Here is a 21,359-nt window from a genome sequence, read left to right as displayed (position 1 = left end):
CAAATCAGAATTTAGAAGAAGTAACAGGAGTGGGCTGCAAAACGCCTAATACTTTCAGATACAATAATGTCACGGAAAACATTGCATATGTTAGAAAAAAAGGAAAGGTCCTTAAATTTCTGAATTTACATAGAATGTACATTGGAAACAAAAGCGATTTACTTATAGCTACAATAGAATTAGGCACAGTTCTGCTTAGCTATGGTGTTTACTTTGGGGAACATAACATGTCCTCACTGGAACTGAGCTTTAGCTGACATCTGTCAACTGATCTTTCAAATTCACCTTCTTCCAGGTAAAACTGATCTGAAATATTACAGAGTTTGTATTTATGTATAATAGAATCTCACTCTTTAGACTTCCCCTACTCTGTTGTGCTTAGCTGACTGATTTGTCCTCACTTTGGGGGCATAAAACATTTGCTAAGAAAAGTAATGATGCAAAATAGACTGGAAGGGGAGAATGTTTAATTACTTCAGAAAATGTATGTAAAACAAATTTGGAAAACTGTTTCCAGGACTGAGACGCTACTTTCAGATACTACAGGCCTCTAAGGGCCTATAATTAGCTGCTTTAATTAGCTTCATTTGGAATTATTTTATGTACCCCTGAATCTAATGAAAAGTGGATTTTTAAAGACTTTATAAACCATCCTCTTGACTGTTTCTCATATTTGTATTCCCTCAGATTGCTAACTGAATGAGGCTTATTCACTTTTTTTTTTTTTATTATCAGTAAAAAATGTCCTTAAAGGAGCAGACTTTCAGCTGTGTCCTGTAGCCTGAAGCCACCTTCAAACCATGTAGTAGTTCATCCATACCATTTAAAAAACGTTGGAAAATTTTACCAGCATACAGTTTCTGGCTTTTCTTTAAAAATTGACTTTCTCCATGGCAATAATCCACTAGAGCTAAGTAGCCCATGAACCCTTCAGGTGGAACATTCAGTTTACCACAATCCCTTCTACACTGAATTTTATACCATTTTTCATTATTATATATTATTTTCTTTATAGTAGAGTTGGAATAATGTAGACTGGTTATCATATGCAGATCTCTGTCAAATATGGAAAAATTGAAAGGAAGACTACAAAGGTCAAATAACTCAAGAAAAAAATAAGAGCATGTGGTGAATTACGTTATTATTATTTGCTGCTCCTCTCTGTGGCAGGACAGTTCTGGCCCATTTGGTCAGCACTGGCCATAACAGTTACTTTGGAAAATGGAATGAACAAAAGTGATGTATATACCACCTGTGAACAGCTTGCATAGTTCAGACAGTTTTATTTTCTCTGTGTCATGAAAATGACACGTCCCAGGTTGGGACCACTCTTTCCCAAAACACCAAAACCACATGGAATAGATTCAGCCAACCCACTGTTTAGAGGCTACATGTATAGGAAATTAATCTTTATTCTTAGATGCCTCTGAGACTTTGGAGTTGTTTGTTGCTGCAACATAACCTAGTGAAAGCTGATGGATGCAGAGCAAATTTCACATAAATAGTGAAAAATATCTCCATGTGTTTTATATACAAAGTGTGTCTGTGTCTAATGAATTTAACTTAGCCATGGTTAGGGAAAAAAAACATGGTAAGAACTGTAACCAGCAAATGGGAAATGCATGTGCCAAATCCTTAATAAACTCAAAAAAGAACTGCATTTTCTATATTTTAAAAAATGCAAATAAAGTAAATGACGCTGTTTAGAGATTTAGCTGTTACCAGGAAAATAATTGCCCAAGCCTCAAATCCTAGCCCTCCTTTCATTTGAATCACTTGCCTGGCTGCTGCAGACCTGTGGGAATAGGGAAAGGTGATCACTGTGCAGTTTCTGTGACAGAATTCTTACTGAAAACTTCATGCATGATTCATTCTACAATTTCTTACCTTTAACCCTGGTATCATTTCAAAGTCCAACTTGCTCAATTTAAGGAGGAAAAACAGGTTTTAAATAAAAGCCACATCTCAAAAGGAAGGGGATCAATTTTGAAATTCCCTTCCCACAAGGCCAACCTGTGTTTTCCTTCAGACAGAGCAACAATCGCAGGCACAGGTGCACAGTAAAAACAACAACAACAGAAACAAATTCAAACCACTCTGGGGTGAGGTGCCAAGCGGTGCCTGTGAGGATCAAAAACTACAAAACCTTAACCAAGTGGTAAGAGAGGTGCTCAGTCTCTGTGAGTATTAGTGCAGTTGACTACGAAGCACCCACTAGCTACTCCACACCTGGGCAGGTGGACGGATGAAAGCCAGGAAATTTCAGTTACACAACTAGACAGACTAGCAACTTTGCTCTCCAAGACAGCATTTTTGTAAAAGTTTAAAAAAAATTATCCTCATACTTTTGTCTCTCCAAGACAGCTAAAGTTTAGGGAAAAAATTCTGCTGAGATGGAAATTACGTAGCTTATAAATAAATGAGTATCAATGTTCCATGTAAGCCACAAAGTTCACTTTGTTTTAGAGTTTAAAATGTCCTACTTAATAAAATTCACCCACAAAAATACCTCAACTCTTGCACTTGCTCTGGCATAAATATTTCTCTATTCCTTTAAATGGATTTTGAAAGCATTTACATTTGTATGACTTGAAGGCAAAGTGTTTCAAAGTGTGGCTCAAAAACCATCTGAATCAAGACTCTCCTGGGTCATTGATAAAGAATGCCGGTTTCCAGGAAAGATCCCACTCTATGGGGTCAGAATCTCTGGGAGTGGGACTGTGGAATCTACATTTTAAACAAGCCCCCTAAATGAGCCACTAGAGTTTACAAAACACTGCCCTATGACCAAAAACACTTGATTTGGACTTTATCTGTGTAAGAAATACCTATCAATTGATCTAATACATTGCAAGGTTTCTTTGTTACAGTAGCATGTGTAATGTTAATTAAAACACAGGTACACACACATGCATTGTAATGGAAGTAACCAATGTTTTATTTCCCCCACTTGCTAGTGCACAGATCAATTCTTGGACCTCACCTGGTGTTTCCTATAGTCTTTTTTTTTTTCTTGACCAAAAGCATCAACTAATGGTCATTCTGTTTCTTTTTGGGATAAGAGACAAAGCCTTTACCATTCTTAATTTATAGATAATTTTTTACTTAAAGCAGAAAACATAGGTCAGAACTTTGCCATATCAAAATAAATTCTGCTGAAGCACTCTCTCTCGAACAGTGGATTTAAGCCCCTGAGTTTCCACATGTAATTATTTGATGGGCTTAAGGCTCCTCTGTCTATGGGTGGATGGAATCAGAGCAAGAAGACTCGGCTGTCTTTAGAGTGAGAAAGAATTATTTTCTCATCCTACTACTGCAGACCAGTTAGGGGATCTGGGAATAAAATGGAAGGGGGAAGTGTGAAGCCATGCTGCTGTGAGAAAAATGTAAGAAGTGGTCAGGGGCATTTCTGATGCTTAGGGGAAATTCGCCTGTAGACTGAAAGTGTAAGTCGTAATGAATGAATGAATCCAGCTTCTCGAAGTTGTTTCCATGACCCTGACTCTTTCCAGAGTTCTTTGTGGTATGTTCCATGCTGACTTTAATCCAAAAGGGATGCTGTAACAGCCCCAGGGACAGCTGTCAAAACATATAGCTGCTGTTTCTCTATTTTTTACCTTAAATTTCCTATTCTCCTTGCATGTTTCATTACTACAGACATACATACATACATACATACATATCATCCTAAAATGATGTCCATTGCATTAGTTATGAGCTTTTGTTTGTAAGAAACAGAAACCTACCAGAGTCAGCCTAAGTAAGGATCAGAATGTGATATACAGACATGAGCTGTTTCATAGAACCCAAGGGCTAGAAAACAGCTACCAAGAAATGAGAGCTGGGGAGCCTACAGCCCAGGCAGTCTTTCGTCCTTAATCTCTGCCCCTGGTCTCTTCTTGTTTCTGTCTGGCTACATCTCTGCTCCTGAGGCATCAGCTTTCTTGGCTGCCTAATCTACATGATAGAAAGGCTCTGTTTCAAACTCTCAAATTCAGACTTGTAGGCTTACAGGTCAATTCTCAGGAGAGAGCATCTGATTGGCTCATCTTGTGGCAGGTGTCCTGCCTGGGCCAATCAGCTGAAGTCAGTTGCAATGTACTGGCTGGGCCCCTGGGGTCACTGATGCTAGTACATGATGGGCATCTCAAAGCCATCTCCATTCCTTTTCTCTAAACATAATTGTTTTAACTTTTTCATCCTCAACCACAGATAATCCAAGGAAGAAAGAAACCCAAACATTTTCTAGAATCATGTTTTCTAAAATGGGGTACAGATATTCCCAGCCAGATAATCCCACAGGGTACAGAAAGAAAGTATAGTTAATCCCCTTCATAGATGTACTATTATTTAGATATTTTAAATTTTTACATTTTTCCATAAACATATTAAGATGGTAGTATATTTGCATGTGTATAAATAAATCAGATATTTCAAACAATTCACATAGATTGCCTTCTTAAATATTCACAATGATCCTATAAGGGTAGGTTCTGTGATTATTCCCCATGTACAGATAAGAAATAAGAGATACAGAGGTTAGGCCACCTATTCCAAATTTCATAGCTTGTAATGTCAGCGTTAGAATTGGAACTAAGCAGTCTAGCTCTAGGTGCCCAGTTTGTACCCTCTCTGCCTCCTTCATATATGCGTATGTGTAAGTGTGATTGCGGCGCGGTGGTACTTAAAAAGGTTTTCATTGTTACATTGTATCTATTAAAGGAGTCTGAGAAACACTGTTTTAGAAGGTGGAAAATGTGTAAATAAAAAATAATTGAAGCCTACAATGTTTGTGAGCACAGGAAAATTTTCCATCAGAAGGCAACTGACTAGCTGGGCATGGTGGCTCACGCCTGTAATCCCAGCACTTTAGGAGGCCACAGCGGGCATATCACTTGAGGTCAGGAGTTTGAGACCAGGCTGGACAACATGGCCAAGCCCCATCTTTATTAAAAATACAAAAACTAGGTGGGTGTGGTGGCATGTGCCTGTAGTTCCAGCTACTCAGGAGGCTGAGGCATGAGAATCGCCTGAACCTGGGAGGTGGAGGTTGCAGTGAGCCAAGATTGTGCCACTGCACTCCAGCCTGGGCAACAGAGGGACATTCTGAAAAAGAAAAAAAAAAAAAAAAAGAAAAAAAAAAACACACAGAAAGCAACAGACCTAGGTGCCCAAATCTACCATGACGTGGGTTTGGACAAATCACCTAACTGCTCTGAGCCTTGGCTTGTCAATGTAGAATGAGAGTAGTAATCTCTTCCTTGAAGTTCTGTTAGGAGCAATAAGCTCTGTGTCTGGCCAATAATAATGGCATCTATTATTGTCATTCCAGGCTTAACTAGTCACTAGCAAACTCATCATTTTCATTACTTGAGGAGAGAATTCCTATCTATCTTCCTATTTCCTGCAAACTGAACTCAGTGCTTTTCTCTTGGGGAGTGGTTTCGGGCAGTATTCAACAAGTATCAATTTGGATATATTTCTATCAACTTCATGAGCAATATGCTCAGTTTTTCTTACTTAATCTTATTCAAGTGAAGAAACATATTTATTATAGTAAAACCTTATTATAAGACATATCACATCTTCCACAAATAAACAGCTATTTGATGGATACTTGAGTAAATCAACGAATGAATACAGTGGATGGATGGATGGATGGAATGATGCCTGGATGGACAGATTTAGAAAGAGAAAAAAAAGGAAAGTTGGAAGGCAGACTCAATGAATATTTTAAATTCACAGCTTCCACATTCAGGCACTTTGGAGAAATTCAGGATTTTCATCTCCATTTCCAACTACAAAATGGTCTATACAGTACAACAAATGTTTCCTTTAGATATCAAAATATTTTACAGTTATCCATATAAAAGCAGCTAAGGTTTATGTGTCAATCGATTCAGAACATACTTGTCTTAATGCGACTATGAATCTGTTAATATTGTGAACTCCTGAAAATGTCAATAGTCACATCAGTATTGACATATTCAAAAAAATAGTTTACAATTTTGAGACTCATTCAGTCTACAGATGGATTACCTAACTGTTTGCCATGACATGCTAACCTATCCCCAGGATAGGAGCAATAAATAAACAGTAATATTCTATTGTACAGATGCCAATTTCTCAATAGCCTATCAATCATCCGCTTCCTAGTCTTGATCTTGCAGTTTGTGGTGACAAAAGGGCTGCTGTAATGCAACTTTTGCACCTACTCCTTTAGGGAAGGTGGAAACCACTGGGCTATTAGAGAAGCAGTTTACACAGTGACCTCTGATACAAATGTGATGGGAGCCAGAAAGCATATTCTTAATTCTTTTTTTCCCCCTTAAAGAGACAAAGTATTGCTATGTTGCCCAGTCTGGTTTCAAACTCCTGGCCTCAAGGGATCCTCCCATCTTGGCTTCCCAAAGTGTTGGGATTACAAACATGAGCCACCACGTCCAATGCAGAAAGCATATTCTTTTTTTTTTTTTTTTTGGAGACAGAGTCTCACTCTGTTGCCCAGGCTGGAGTGCAATGGCAAGATCTTGGCTCGCTGCAACCTCTGCCTCCCGGGTTCCAGCAATTCTCCTGCCTCAGCTTCCCAAGTAGCTGGGATTACAATCACCTGCCACCACACCCGGCTACTTTTTGTATTTTTAGTAGAGATAGGGTGGGGTTTCACCATCCTGGCCAGGCTGGTCTCAAACTCCTAACCTCAGGTGACCTGCCCGCCTTGGCTTCCCAAAATGCTGGGATTACAGGCATGAGCCACCATGCCCAGCTAGAAAGCATATTCTTTCTTCCCAAATAAAACATCAAATTTATAGATTCATCTCTATATCTTTTTTATTTTGACACTACCTACACATGTATTATGTATTCTTGACTTCAAGATTTTGAAAAACGCTAATGTTTTAAAGTTTATTTTATTAAAATTTTATTTTATTATTATTATTCTTTTTTTTGGAGACAGAGTCTCACTCTGTTGCTCAGGCTGGAGTGCAAGGCGCGATCTCGGCTCACTGACACCTCTGCCTCCAGGGTTCAAGCAATTCTCCTGCCTCAGCCTCTCAAGTAGCTAGGACTATAGGCGCATGCACCACCATGCCTGGCTAATTTTTTTTTTTTGTATTTTAGTAGAGGGGGTTTCACCATGTTGCCCAGGCTGGTCTTGAACTCCTGAGTTCAGGTAATCCACCCTCCTCGTGCTCCCAAAGTGCTACGATTACAGGCGTGAGCCACCACACCTGGCCCATTGTAAAGTTTAACTGTATTACCTGCAGAACAGTAGCAAAGTGTTGTTCAAGGAAAACTGTGTACCTAAGATGAAGCTGTATTATACTTACAGATTAAATTGTTTGAGGAAATTGTTGTTTTGAGACACAATCACATCTAAAAACACTAGTCATGTGTCTCACTGCGTTGATGAAGTCTAGCAACTGGACAAGTCTTCCTAGAGATGAAGATGCCTATTTAGTGCCTTTTCTTCAGGTTCTCTCAGCTAAGCTACCTGAGCTGACTTCTGTTTTTCAGTCTATCCATCTTGGGCAAAGAAAAAAAAAATAAAGATGTTGATACCTAAGTTGTAAATCCCATGCCATCTGGGCATGTTGCTAACAGTTCTCACCTTTGTCACATCAGGGTTTACAAGGCAATTTTTAGCATAATGTCACTTCAGCCTCTATTACCTGCTGTTTGGCATCTCACATTCTCTTTTTTCCATCCCAAGGGCTATGTTGTTATAATATGTGAATGGCAGTGTACAAGACTTCCATTTCAAGAATATGTGCATAGCAGAGATATGGAAAAGCTGAATCAAGACACAGAAGTCATTTACTGATTAAACACTGGGACAGACTCAAGCCTGTCGTCTACTCAGAATAAATTTTTATCAGCCATTGTTGAACAGAACTCATCTCTTTATTAACATGCATGTATGTAATAACTTGATTAACTATGAATTCCTAAGTGATTAATATTTATCACAAGGTGCCCATGAACTAGTCTTATGACCTTACTGAAAACAGGGTAATTTTTCTCCTGTATATGAATGTCTAATGATTGTGTAGTGATATCAGCAACTGAATGGTAATTAACACGAACTCCCAGCTTTTCACACGACCGATAACTAGATTAATAATTATGCTGCAGGTGATGCACGTCCAGTCCTCTATTTCTGGCTTTTGATTTCCTAGTTTTCTAACATATTTTGGGAGGTGAATTCCTCTTGCTTCATAGAGGTGCTGGATTGCTCTGCAGAGAAAGCAATGACTAGGAAGTGGCAGAAAATGACACAGAATGATGGGGAGATAAGAACCCTCTCAGATGACAGCAGTCTGTTGCTGTGAGGTTACAGGGATTCCTAGGAAAATTCCTCATTGTCTTCCACCATAAAACGCTTTTTTGTTATTATAGTATCAAATAAATGGCAAATGCTCTTATGCAAATCTGCCTCGAGTTGCTGATACTATCTCATAAATTACATAGATGAATTAAGGAAATATGACTAACATATGCAGTTTCCACACTTTGGGATCCTTATTTAGGCCTTTTCCACAACTATCTTCCTAATCTAGTTGTGGAGAACATTTCTGGATTTTATCCCAAATAAGCAAAAGAAAGTTATAAACTTACTGCACTAAGAGGAGATTTTAACACAATTTTATTATGAGTCAAAACATTTAGTTAACTCTGGGGATATTTCTTCTAATGTGATTTTAAGCAGTGCCGATGTGTTAAACAATGGGCTGGAAAATTAAAACAAAACCATGAACTGTGCTGCCTCTGATTTTGAAACGTCAGAAGCTTTTGGCTTAGGACAGTGTCACTTCTGCTGAGGACTCTGTGCCTTCTCATTTGGAGAACAGCAACTGGGTGCTGGTTTAGAGCATGCCATACTAGAAAGAGCCCTGGTCATGAGTCAGAGCCTCCAGGTTCTAGTTTTACTTCTTCACAGCTCTGTGATTTTAGGTTGGCCGCCTCCTCTCTGAGGCACACTTTGCAAATTCCCAAAGTGTAGCCCTAAATAAAAGTTGGAGGGCTTTGTGCTGAAGCTTAGTTTCTGGCCTCGTGACTCATGTGCCATTTTAAACAGGAAGTCTGGGCTCAAGGCACTAGGCAATGGCTGGTTAAGAGCCCACGCTCTTAGCATCTCCACGACTCAGCTTCCAGACTCTACTGTACATTGTCACTCATCTTCCTCCCCATACTTTTACCCAAAAAGAATCTCACTAGAAGGTAATTTCCACAAAGGACTAGAATACTGCTTGGCATCTAAGCAACACTCAATAGACAGAGGCTAATACTATTATGATTATTTTTATTTTTTTTGAGACAGGGTCTCGTTCTGTTGCTCAGGCTGGAGTACAGTGTTACGATCAGCTCACTGCAACCTCCACCTCCTGAGTTCAAGTGATCCTCCCAGCTCAGCCTCCCGAGTAGCTGGGACTACAGGTGTGCATCACCATGTCCAGCTAATTTTTTGTATTTTGGATAGACGTGGGGTTTCACCATGTTGCCCAGGCTGGTCTTGAACTCCTGAGCTCAAGCAATCTGCCTGCCTCGGCCTCCCAAAGTGCTGGGATTACAGGCATGAGCCATTGTGCCCAGCTGGTTATTATGATTATTATTACTGCCTTTCTTTGCTTACTGTGTTAGGCTGATACAAGAGGGAATACAACAGACAATTAAAATATGATTGCATCTTCAGTAATCATAAAAATAACAAATTTAAACATTTCTAACCACAGAGAAGGAACCAAGATGAAGAAATGAAGAAATGTGAAGTGAATAAAGGTAACACAAAGTGTGGAAGACAGACAAGAGCAAGCACGTGTCCTGTAGGGACTGTGCGACTTTGTGGGAAGAAAACCAAATGGGCCACAGTGCAGGCCATGAGCTCTCTGATTAACCCCTCATTGCTTGTACTGGTATACCCTGGAGTGACAATTTCAGCTGCTCTCTGACCTGGCTCACACCCTCTACTGAATTTAAGGCCATGAGTCAAAAAGGTGATGAAGCAGGGCTGATACCAGCTGCTGTGGACAGAGTTTACTCTGATCTGTCAATGCCTGCACCTGTCTGGTTGGCACCCAGGGCATTTTGGCTGTTAAATGATTATATCTCCACAAAGTTTCCAGTGAACTCTCAAAAAGCATGTATAACTGGCCAAATTTTAAAAAACGTATTCCTTACATGAATGTGTTCATTTCTTCAACCAATATTTACTGTTTGCTACAAACCAGCCTTGTACTAGACTCTTGGGTGCAGACAAACACCAACATAGGCCTGTCCTCAAGAAGCTCATAAGCCAATGTGTTAAGACAGTGGATGTGAATTGTGAATACCTCAGCATTACAGACACTTGGACCAACGAGCACCACATTTTTTAGCATCTAAGTCTGCACAATCTGGAACTGAGGGAAGTATGCTTTTGGTCAATGCTATTTGCTCTCCTATGCATGTTCTGGGTTCATCTGGGAAGATTTCTTCTCACCTTCACCTATTTGACTTCCACTGTTATCCCAACCTAGTGTTTTAAAAATGAAAGGACTCAGCTGGGCGCAGTGGCTCACACGTGTAATCCTAGAACTTTGGGAGGCCGAGGCGGGCGGATCACCTGAGGTCTGGAGTTTGAGACCAGCCTGACCAACATGGAGAAACCTCGTCTCTACTAAAAATACAAAATTAGCTGGGTATGGTGGCACATGCCTCTAATCACATCTACTCTGGAGGCTGAGGCAGGAGAATGGCTTGAACCCGGTAGGTGGAGGTTGCTGTGAGCTGAGATTGCGCCATTGCACTCCTGCCTAGGTGACAAGAGTGAAACTCCACTTCAAAAAAAAAAAAAAAGATAAAATGAAAGGACTACCTTTGAAAGTCACCAAAGGCAGAGAAAAATCAGGGTATCTTTACTTAGGATAGGTGTGATGGGCTAACAGTTCTCCAATTTTATAACATTTAAATAGATTTATCTTTTGGGACATGCTTCATCCAACAGCTTGCTAAGACATGTTCAATGTGTGCATACTTAGCCAACCAAAAAGTTCCTCCTTTCCAATCAGTGAATGTATCTAATCATAATAACACTTAAAGAAAACCACTCAGTTGGAATTTTAAATTGGGTCAACACCTATAAAACTGATCACAACCAAGACTATCCAGCAATTATTTTATGTCCATTTGAGACAATATAAATTTAAATTATTTTGATACTTCCTTCCTAGATGTAGTTTTAGCAATTATTTATTTCTGTCTAATATACCTCCCTCTTTTTTCTCATAATAAAACACTTCCTTTGGAAACTGCTTCTTTCTCATTCCAGTGCTTGTCAGTAGGTCGACTGACTCAAGCCCTCAGCTTCAGGGCTCCCATAAATAAGGCTGATTCTAAAAGAATCAGGAGCCATAGAGAAATAGGATGTCTGCTTCATTAGGATATTTAGCATTAAGGATCACAGAGCTTAGAGCTGTCAGAGGCCACCTTTGCCCCCACAAGGAATATACATGGGAATGGAGGCAATATGGAGAGAAGTGGAATCAAGAAATATAGGGAAAAATTGATTGTTTATGAAATTGGTTCAATCCCTGAATCCAACAAATTGGGTTTTCAGGGAGCAGACCCTAAATAGAGTTTGGACTATAAGCTTTTAATCAATGATCAAAACCCATGAAAGGAGAAAACTAGGATTCAACTGGGAAGAGAAAGAAACTGAACTGTGATGTGGTCCAACAAAGACATGGTCATCCTGACAGGAAGCTGTGGATTCAATCAGAAACGACCAGTGTTGGTCAGAAATGGCTGATCCTTCATACCCCAGCCTTGCTCAGTCACTAGATGTGGCCTTCCTCAAGAGGGGTGTGACTATGGGCAAGTGTCTCTCTGCAGCTGGGGCAGACCAGGAAGGAGTGAGAGCTGGTGGCCATCCACTAACCCCACACCCCATGGCGAGACAGCATGTCCTTCTTGATGGCATATGTCTTTGTAAAACTATACAGTGCTACTAGAAGCCACTTGATCATCCCAGTTATGTGAGCCTGCAAACTCCCAATTTTTTGTCAAGACAGTTTGACTTCAGTTAGTTTGTTTGCAATCAAGAAGCTCCATGCTTTCCTTCAAAGTTAAAGTTCTTCTGAAACGTCAAGATTTCAGCAATTATGGACACCCTTGAAATAAATTGGAGAACACAATTTAAACCCACAGCAGATCACGTGATGGCTGGCAATCCTATTTGTTACTCAAGTCCAAGTCTGCAGGCTCCAGATGGTTCACAAATTTCAAGTGGCCAGATCCTGAAGATGGGAGATATCTGTTTTATTGGGCTGAGGGTTTGTGATCAAAACTGACAACTCCTTGGGTGGAAAGGACTGTAATTTATATAGCACAGAACAAATAAATTCCAGCATGTTTTCCTTTGAGTAAGTTTTACTATAATGACAAGTAGACTTCTCAGTTTTGCTTCTGGTCAGAAAGATCCACTCTAACTTGTTTATCTCCCAGTAATTCTCATCCTCTCAATAACAAAATGTGTGTTTCTCTGAGAACAGTGATTTATTCATTAATAATGCCCTCTTTGTTCCTGCAAGTGACCACATTTGTAATAGAGAGCATGATAGGAAAATCAAACCAGCACTCTAGGCTCATACTGGAGAGATAATCCAATTATTTTCATATGTGCTGAAGTTCATTGTTACTCTGGGTCACTATCTTGGTAAGGTTCTGAATTTCTAGTAATATTTCAATTTATACCAATATGGCACAAAATTTGCACTTCCAATGCCCCAATGTAAATGATGTGAATATACACACATATCATTTTTTTATATATATATATATATATAAAATACATATATAAAGAGGCTTATTGGCACATACTAATAAGCTTGTGTGCATGTGAGACAGAGAGAGAGAGAGAGAAAGAGAGAAAGAGAGGCAGACAAACAGCAAAGATCTAGTTTGACATGGCATAAAACTAAAAAGCAAATGATACTGGTGTAATGACAAAGCATTGTTTAGCACCATTAGGTAACTGAAGCGAATGTGATCTCTCTTGTCTTTAAAACCCCAAAAGTCAATGAGTCAGTTGTTTAGAAACTTCTCTGGATGGACTATTTTTTGTAGAGTTCCTCATATTCCAACTCAGCTGACAGAATCTAATGCCCAGGTTATCAAGTTTCTCAGAGTAATTTACAGATGCAATAACAGTACATGCGCTGCAGGCCTTGCCCTGAACCTTAATAAATATGAAAAGCAGAAACAGAGCCTGACTTACCTCCAGAGTGTGGTGGGGGGCCGCAGAGCAGCACAACTCCCTGGCCTTCACGCACAGACACTGTACTCCTCATTTTGGTTTTAAAATTTTCAAGATCTGATTTGAAAATAAAACAAAACTGAATTTCAGCAAGGCCAATTAAATGACAAATTTTGCACCAAGACCTTCCTTTCTCTTAGAAAACAATTTTATTTTTTGCTTCTTTTCTTTAAAATTTTTTATTTTTATTTACTTAGAATTTCACCCTTTATTTTAGATTCAGGAGGTACACGTACAGGTTTGTTATGTGGTTATATTGTGTAATGCTGAGGTTTGGGGTATGATTGATCTTATCACCCAGGTAGTGAGTACGGAACCCAGTACGTAGTTTTCTAATCCTTGCCCCTCTCCCTTCCTCCCCACTCTAGTCGTCCCCAGGGTCCATTGCTGCCATCTTTACGGTCATAAGTACCTAATATTTATCTTCCACTTATAAGTAAGAACATACACTATTTGGGTTTCTGTTCCTGCATGGAGAACAATTTTGAAATCTCTTTCCAAGAACCTAGAGAGAAAACTATTTGCTTTGAGGTAGAAAAGCTGATTTCTTTATTAAAACTTCTAGAAATTCAGCAATACAATATAAATATATACCCACTGATCCCATGTTGCTGAAATAGTGTCAAAAATGGCATAAACTATCCAAAGGCAAAGTGTATATCAGAATGAACCAACCAGATAATATAATTCAAAAAAGGAAATGAAATATCCTAAATCAAAAATACACATAAATATGACTTTCACATTCACCAGTGATTCACCATGTCATGAATACTTTCAACTTTAACTTGTAAAAATGACCAACTATTCATGAATTTCCCTCCTAAAATATTCTATCATAAATAGCCTAAATAGATTTTATTCTACCTATAATTATTTTTATTTACAAAAATATGTGAAAATATTCAGTTTCTGAGTACAAGTCCTATTTTTCCCATATTGTGAAGGGCTCTGTAGAAGATATATTGTCACTGGAAATTACCAAGTACGTAGAATTCAAAGGATAACAGTAATTTAAATCAGCATATTCCCTTTTATTTATAGCTGCTAAAAATAATTATAAATATCCAAAGAATTTTTCAAGTGTTTAAAAAAGTTAAAAAAAAATAGCAATCAAGGGCAAATACTATTTTGATTACCAGCGGTTATTTTTAGAGAACATTTAATTTCTTCCAATGACAATCCAGTACAGCAAACACTGATTCATTCTTTCCAACTTAAATTACAGGAGAGAGAAAATTCTGTTGACTTCGTTTTTAAAAATGCTTTAGTCTATAGGGAAAGAGGAAGAAAGATCTGTTTCTCTAAACTCTGACTTACAAAAAAAATGCTTGTGAAATACTCTATGGTGTCACTTTCTGTATCAGAACAATTGCACTGTCAATTTCTGAAAGAATATACTGATTTCACAGCTCTTAAGGGCTTATATAAATTGCCTAAGTGGTGTCTATACAGAGTGAAACAGGAGATGTATTTTAGAATACAATTTGGAGAGTTTCAACTTTTCTTTGAAAAATATAAAAAGCAAAATAATTACCTTCAAATTGATAAAACCAGAACCTGTAGACATTTAAGGATATTCTAAGGACTATATAGCAGTATATCAGAGAGAAATAAGAGGGCCTATGTGCCTCATATTGTTGTTACTGAAAAGTAGTATTAAATTGCGAAGTTTTAAACATGGAGTAAAGTGATTCAGCAAAACTCTCTTGTGTGTGCCCATAAAGGAGAAAAAAACAGTTGATGGACTTATTTTAACCACAAGCTATCCAGCAGAAATTATACGATAACATAGTATTGTAAAATCTGTAACTAAAATGCAACATTCTCAAAACATTAAGCCTCTGGAATGTAACTAACTGAGTTAGAACTGCAAAACTGGACCATCCAAATGTTTTCCAATGGCTAAATGGGGCAGTACATCATATCAGAATGTAGCTCATACATGGAATTTCCCAAGATTATTTTTTGATGATCAAGTATGTATCATCATTGCTGACTTCCTGTCCAATTCCTAGTTATCTTCTGCCATATATTATTTCACGGTGTGGAAGTTTTCTATCACTGATTTTAGCTAGAATATGCAACAAAGTATAGAATAGCTCTAGGGAAACCAGTAATATCTCCCCCAAAGGTAAAATCTCTTTTGCCTAAGCACAAATATAGCTGGCACAGATCTTCCCATTGGTCTAGATACATGCATTGATACTCTTTCTGCAGTGCATGAGTGCAAGGAATATTATTCTAGATATCTGATATGGCCAGTTCACGGAGGTAGCATCAGGAAACAAAGAAAAATAACTTAATCGTAATGGCACATTTTAAGTGGCACTTTGCTGAAAAGGGGGTAAGTATACAGAGGACTGCGTAATCTACAGGTGTAACCAAGGCTTTAACAAGCAGAACCCGGCCAAGCAGACGGACAGTAGCAGTAGCAGTAGCAGTCAGAGGGCCAGGGTGGGCATTTTTCTGAGGCAGATGGAGCAACATAGATGTATAAGAACATATATGTTACAGTCAAGGTATAGCGAGACTTTTCTCCTTCTTTGCAACACTAGGAACTATGGGAAAAGAGTAGTGTCAATGTCTAATAAGTTTCAGATCATTGAAATATCTAGTGCAAGATTACAAGTGTCACCCAAATGTAAGTCAAGCTATATATAGCCCAATTTTGAACTTTAAAAACAAACTAAGATGATAAAGAACACCTACAAGTAACTACAGCTAACATCATATTTAATGGTGAAAGACCAAGTGCTTTCCACCCCAGCATCAGAAATACAAGGGAGCTAAGCAGATTACAGGTTACAATTTGTACATACTAACAATAAAAATGTAAAAACTGAAATTAAAAACTCAAAACCACTCACAATTGTTCCAAATAAAATAAAATACTCAGGTGAATTACACATAACAAAACATGCAAAAGATCTGTATACTGAAAATTACAAAATGCTAATGAAAAAGAAAAAAAAAGGAGAGGCTTAAATAAATGCAGACACATACTATGTACATGGATTGTCAGATTCAACATAATTGCTGTTCTTCCCAAATTAATACACTGTTATATGCTGCAAAACGACATTTCGGTCAATGGTGGACCACATACATGGCCAGACCATATTTACAACAATGGCATCATAGCCATCATGATACAGTAGTGAAATATATTACTCCTGTATATGTGGTGATGGTGTAAAAAACCTACTATGCTGCCAGTCACATAACAGTTTTGCATATACAATTATGTATAGCATATAATACTTGAGAATGATACCAAACAATTGTTAGGGGTTTATGTATTTACTATGCTATAATTTTTTTGTTATTTTAGAATATATTACTTCTACAAATTAAAAAAAAAGAGGTTAAACATAAAACAGCCTGAGGTAGGTCCTTCAGGAGTTTTTTGGAAGGAGGCATTGTCATTATATGAGATGACAGCTCCATGTATGTTATTGCCCCTGAAGATCTTCCAGTGCGATAAGATGTGGAGGTGGAAAACAGTGATATTGATGATCCTGATCCTGTGTAGGCCTAGGTTAACATGTGTGTTTTTAAATGTTTTTGGCAAAAACACTTAAAAAGAAAACAAAATTAAAAAGCTTATAGAATAAGTGTATAAGAAAACAGTTTAGTAAAGCTTTACAATGTGTGTTTTAAGCTAAGTGTTATTATGGGTCAAAATTTATAAAACATGAAAAAGTTTATAAATACAAAAGTTACAGTAAGCCAAGAGTAATTTATTACTGAAACATATTTTTATAAATTCAGTGTAGCCTAAGTGTACAGTGTTTATGAAGTCTACAGCAATGTACAGTAATGTCCTAGGCCTTCACATTCACTCATCACTCACTCACCAATTCACCCACAACAGCCTCCAGTTCTGCAAGCTCCATTCATGGTAAGTGTTCAGTATAGATATACCATTTCCTGTCTTTTATATTGTACTGTACCTTTTCTATGCTTAGATATGTTCAGAAACACAAATATTCACCACTATGTCACAGTTGCCTACAGTATTAAGTAAAGTGATCTGCTGTACAGGTTTGTAGCCTAGCAGCAACAGTCTATACTATACAGCCTAGGTATGTAGTAGGTTATGCCATCTGAGTATAATAAGTACATACTATGATGTTTGATGAAATCACCTAATGATGCATTTCTCAGAACATATCCCTGTCATTAAGTGACACGAGTGTATAAGTTTATATAATTCGGATCAAAATACCAGCATGGTTTTGGGTTTGTTCTTTCTGTTTTGTAGATAAAGACAAGCTTATTCTAAAATTTATATGCAAAGACACAGGACTTAGAATGCCTAAAACAATCTAGACTAAAAACAAAGCAGGAAGAATCACTCTACCTAATATTGAGGCTTATAATATAGCTACAATGATCAAGATCATGCGGTAGTGGCACAGGGAGAGACACATAGATCCATAGAGTGAAACAGAGAACCCAGAAATAGATTTACAAAAATGGGCTCAGCTGATTTTTGAAAAAATGCAATTCAATGGAAGGATAGAAAAAAAAAAAATCAACTGAAACTTTACTCAGTTTAAAAATCAACTCAAAATAGACCACAAACTTAAATGTAAAACATAAAGCTATAGAACTTTTATTTAAAAAATATTGGAAACCATCTTTGGGATGTAAGGCTAGGCAAAGAGTTTTTAGACTTGACACCAATTGAATGGTCTTTAAAAGGAAGGACTGATAAACCAGACTGCATCAACATTTAAAACTTCTGCTCCGTGAAAGTTCAAGTGAAGAGGATGTAAAGAAAAGCCACTAACTGGGAGGATATACTTGAAAACCACTTATCCACTAAAGAAACAGTATCTGGAATAAGTAAGACTGTCCAAAATTCAATAGTATAAAACATATGATTCCATTAGAAAATGGGAAGAAGACACAAAGCAAACAGTTCACTGAAGAGGAAAAACAGATGGAAAATAAGGACCTGAAAAGATGTTCAACATCATTAGACATCAGGGAAATGCAAATTAAAACTACAATGAGTTATCACTCCACACCTACCAAAACAGCTAAAAACAAAAAACAAAACAGTGACACACTAGATCTTGGAGAGGATGTAAGCAGGCTGGATGATTCAGACATTGTCTTCTTAAGTGTAAAATGTTAAAGCCACTAAGGAAAACTTTTTTTTTTTTTTTTTTTTTTTTTTTTTTTTTTTTTTTTGTTGGTTTCCTGTAAAACGAACCACATGCAACTACCATATGACCAGCAATTGCACTCTTGGGCATTTATCCTAGAGAAATGAAAACACTTGTTCACAAAAACACCTGTACATTCACAGAGTTTTATGTGTAACAGCCCTAAACTGGAAACAACCCAAATACCTTCAATGTGTGAATGGTTAAATGCACATTGCTACATCCATACCATGGAATACTACCCTGCAACTCAAAGCAGTGAAATCTTCATACACCCAACCCCTTTGATGAATCTTCAGGAAATGATGCGGACAAACATATGCCAATTCCAAAAAGTTACTTACTATGTGATTCCATTTATGTAAAACTTTAAAACAATCAAATTTTAGAAACAGGGTTTGGGGCTGAGGATGGTGTTTTACAACTGTAATCCCAGCAACTCCAGAGGCTGAGGTAGGAGGATTGCTTGAGGCCAGGAGTTAGAGACAAGTCTGGGCAATGTAGTGAGACCCCATCTCTTAAAAAAATTAAAACAAAAACAGAAATGGGAGTAAATTGGTGGTTGCCAAGTTTAGGGAAGGTAGAGGCAGGGGTGGGAGTGTCGTTATCAAAGGAGTGTCGTTATCAAAGGAGTGTCGTTATCAAAGGGTACTATGAGGGATCCTCGTGGGACCTGAACTGTTCTCTTTCTTGACTGTGGTGGTCAACACATGAACACCCATGTGATAAAATTAGAACTAAATACACATACACAATGAGTATGTATAAACCAGGGAAGTCTGAATTAAAAAATAATAAGCAAGCAAGCAAAGATAAAATCCAGCTCTCTGTATTTCCTTTTATTTTCTTTCCTCTTCCCCCACATTTCCTACAGGACAGAAGTGGCTCGCTGACCCCACTTCTGGCCATCAGCTCTGTGTGCTCCTCTACCACAGTCCAAAGCTCCAGTCACAACATGGGGCCAGTTATCCCCAAAGTCAACCTCAAAGAAAGGTGTGCAGAGAGAGAGCTTAGGAAAGAACACTCCTCCTTGTGACTAGCTTTTTGTAAAAATTCACATGGACCATTTCTGGTGTATAAAAATCTTCACCTTGATACATGTCTGTTAATGTTCTATATTGGGCCTGGTTTTCTATTGCCTACCGAAGCTCTGCACTTCAGGTTGATCTTCCCATGCAGTGGCAAGGAAAATCCCAGGAAACAATCAATGCATATGGAGAAAAGAAATTGGGGTCACTCTGACTTTCTCTGACATTCTGTGCTCAATCTGTTTCCCCTTCCTACGTATTGTTGGTGTTGGTTTCTCACCTGGATTGACCTAGGTAGTGAACTACCAAGCAGAGTATGTGAAATATCACTCGGTGTCACTGCAAGGGTATAGTGCACGAGTCTATCTCTGTATGACTTAAAATCAACCAGAACAATGACTACCATTTCCCAACAAGTAAATCTGAGTAAACTTGTGTCAAGCCAAGATAAATGAGTTTCTTTATGCAGAATAAGTCAGAGACCTTAATATAAATTATGGACTGATAATGTCTACTAAAGTGGAATGGATATTATCGAGTATCCTAAATGTATTTGACCAAATAATTCTATGTAGAAAATTTTATGGGAAATGCTGGCAAAGGCCATATGTGCAATTGGGCACAGAAATATTAAAAAAGATGTCAAGAGACTGCAAAGTAAAACAAGCCATTTTCCCTCTAAAAGAACTAAAATGGAACATAATAGTGGCAATATATCTGAAATGGTGGCCAGCTGACTAAATGGTCTCAGCATTTAAAAACTGAAGAGCTGTGCCTCAAAATGCTTTATATCTACTTGTGATCACAGCATGAAGAGCAAGTAAAATCACTGTCACTGAAAACTGGATGTGAGCTTTACTACTTGTATAATACAACGCTATTTGATGCTATGAGGTGAAGTGTTACCTCTTCAATTAAAATGAAAAATGCTATCCAGTAGTGACAATTTGTACCAGGAACACAGACACAGGCAATGTAATAGTCTTCCATACGTAATACCTTAAACATCTTTAATGTTTAATGTTGAAATGCTTAGTGATTGGTAGTTATCAAATTAAATCATTACATGAGCAGTGTAAATGACAAGACTGCCTTTGAAAGAATCAGGTCGCTACCAATAAAAGAAAGTTGTGCATTGCTATGCAAAAGCTAAGAAAAAACCCAATGAACATACCCAGAAAAGCAATCAAAATGAAGACTGCAATTCATTTATGGTTTTCACCCTTACTGTAAGTTAGGGGTATCCAATCTTTTGGCTTCCCTAGGCCACATTGGAAGAAGAATTGTCTTGGGTCACACATAAAATACACTAACACCAACAATAGCCAATGAGCTAAAAAAAAAAAAAAAATCACAAAAAAACTCATAATGTTTTACGAAAGTTTACAAATCTGTGTTGGGCTGCATTCAAAGCCACCATGGGCTGCAGGTTGGACAAGCGTGCTGTAAAAAAGAATCCCATGCAACGATTCAGTTTTGCAATCAAGTGGTAAAGTTTCAGTTAGCTGATAAATCTCATTAAAGCATGCCCACTACAAAAATACAAAAGTCCCAGTTCAGTGAATGATCACACCTTTCTTCCTGCATTATGGCACATGCAGAAGCACTAAGAAGATCTCCTAAATCAGAATATTAGACATAAACAACTGACTCTTAGTTATCTTCAGTATCAGCATGTTCAAAACTCAATCATTATTTTCATGATTTCTTGCTCTGTTCCCCAACACCCACATTCAAAATGTCTCCTCCTTTTTTTGTTCTCTTTCTTGCTGGTCCAATTCTCAAAATAATTAATTATGTATAAAGCCCCTAAGGGAAACCTCTCCCATGGCAAAGTGTGTCTTAGGAAAATAAAGC

The 21,359-nt window shown here is 37.9% G+C and overlaps 1 protein-coding gene across 3 annotated transcripts in view; it reads right to left on the bottom strand.

The window, feature by feature from the left end:
* Positions 1–21,359, bottom strand: part of CNTN3 (contactin 3) — a 336,826-nt gene that overhangs the window by 143,453 nt on the left and 172,014 nt on the right. For all 3 annotated transcript variants that reach the window (XM_007985007.3, XM_007985008.3, XM_073009925.1), the window contains one exon: positions 13,256–13,351. In XM_007985007.3, the coding sequence (XP_007983198.1) occupies positions 13,256–13,351 (96 nt within the window). The remainder of the gene's footprint in view (positions 1–13,255; positions 13,352–21,359) is intronic.

Source organism: Chlorocebus sabaeus, chromosome 22, assembly GCF_047675955.1.
Source record: "Chlorocebus sabaeus isolate Y175 chromosome 22, mChlSab1.0.hap1, whole genome shotgun sequence".
Classification (NCBI taxonomy): domain Eukaryota; kingdom Metazoa; phylum Chordata; class Mammalia; order Primates; family Cercopithecidae; genus Chlorocebus; species Chlorocebus sabaeus.
The sequence above is the reverse complement of the archived record's forward strand: the minus strand, read 5'-3'. Positions and strand labels throughout refer to the sequence as shown.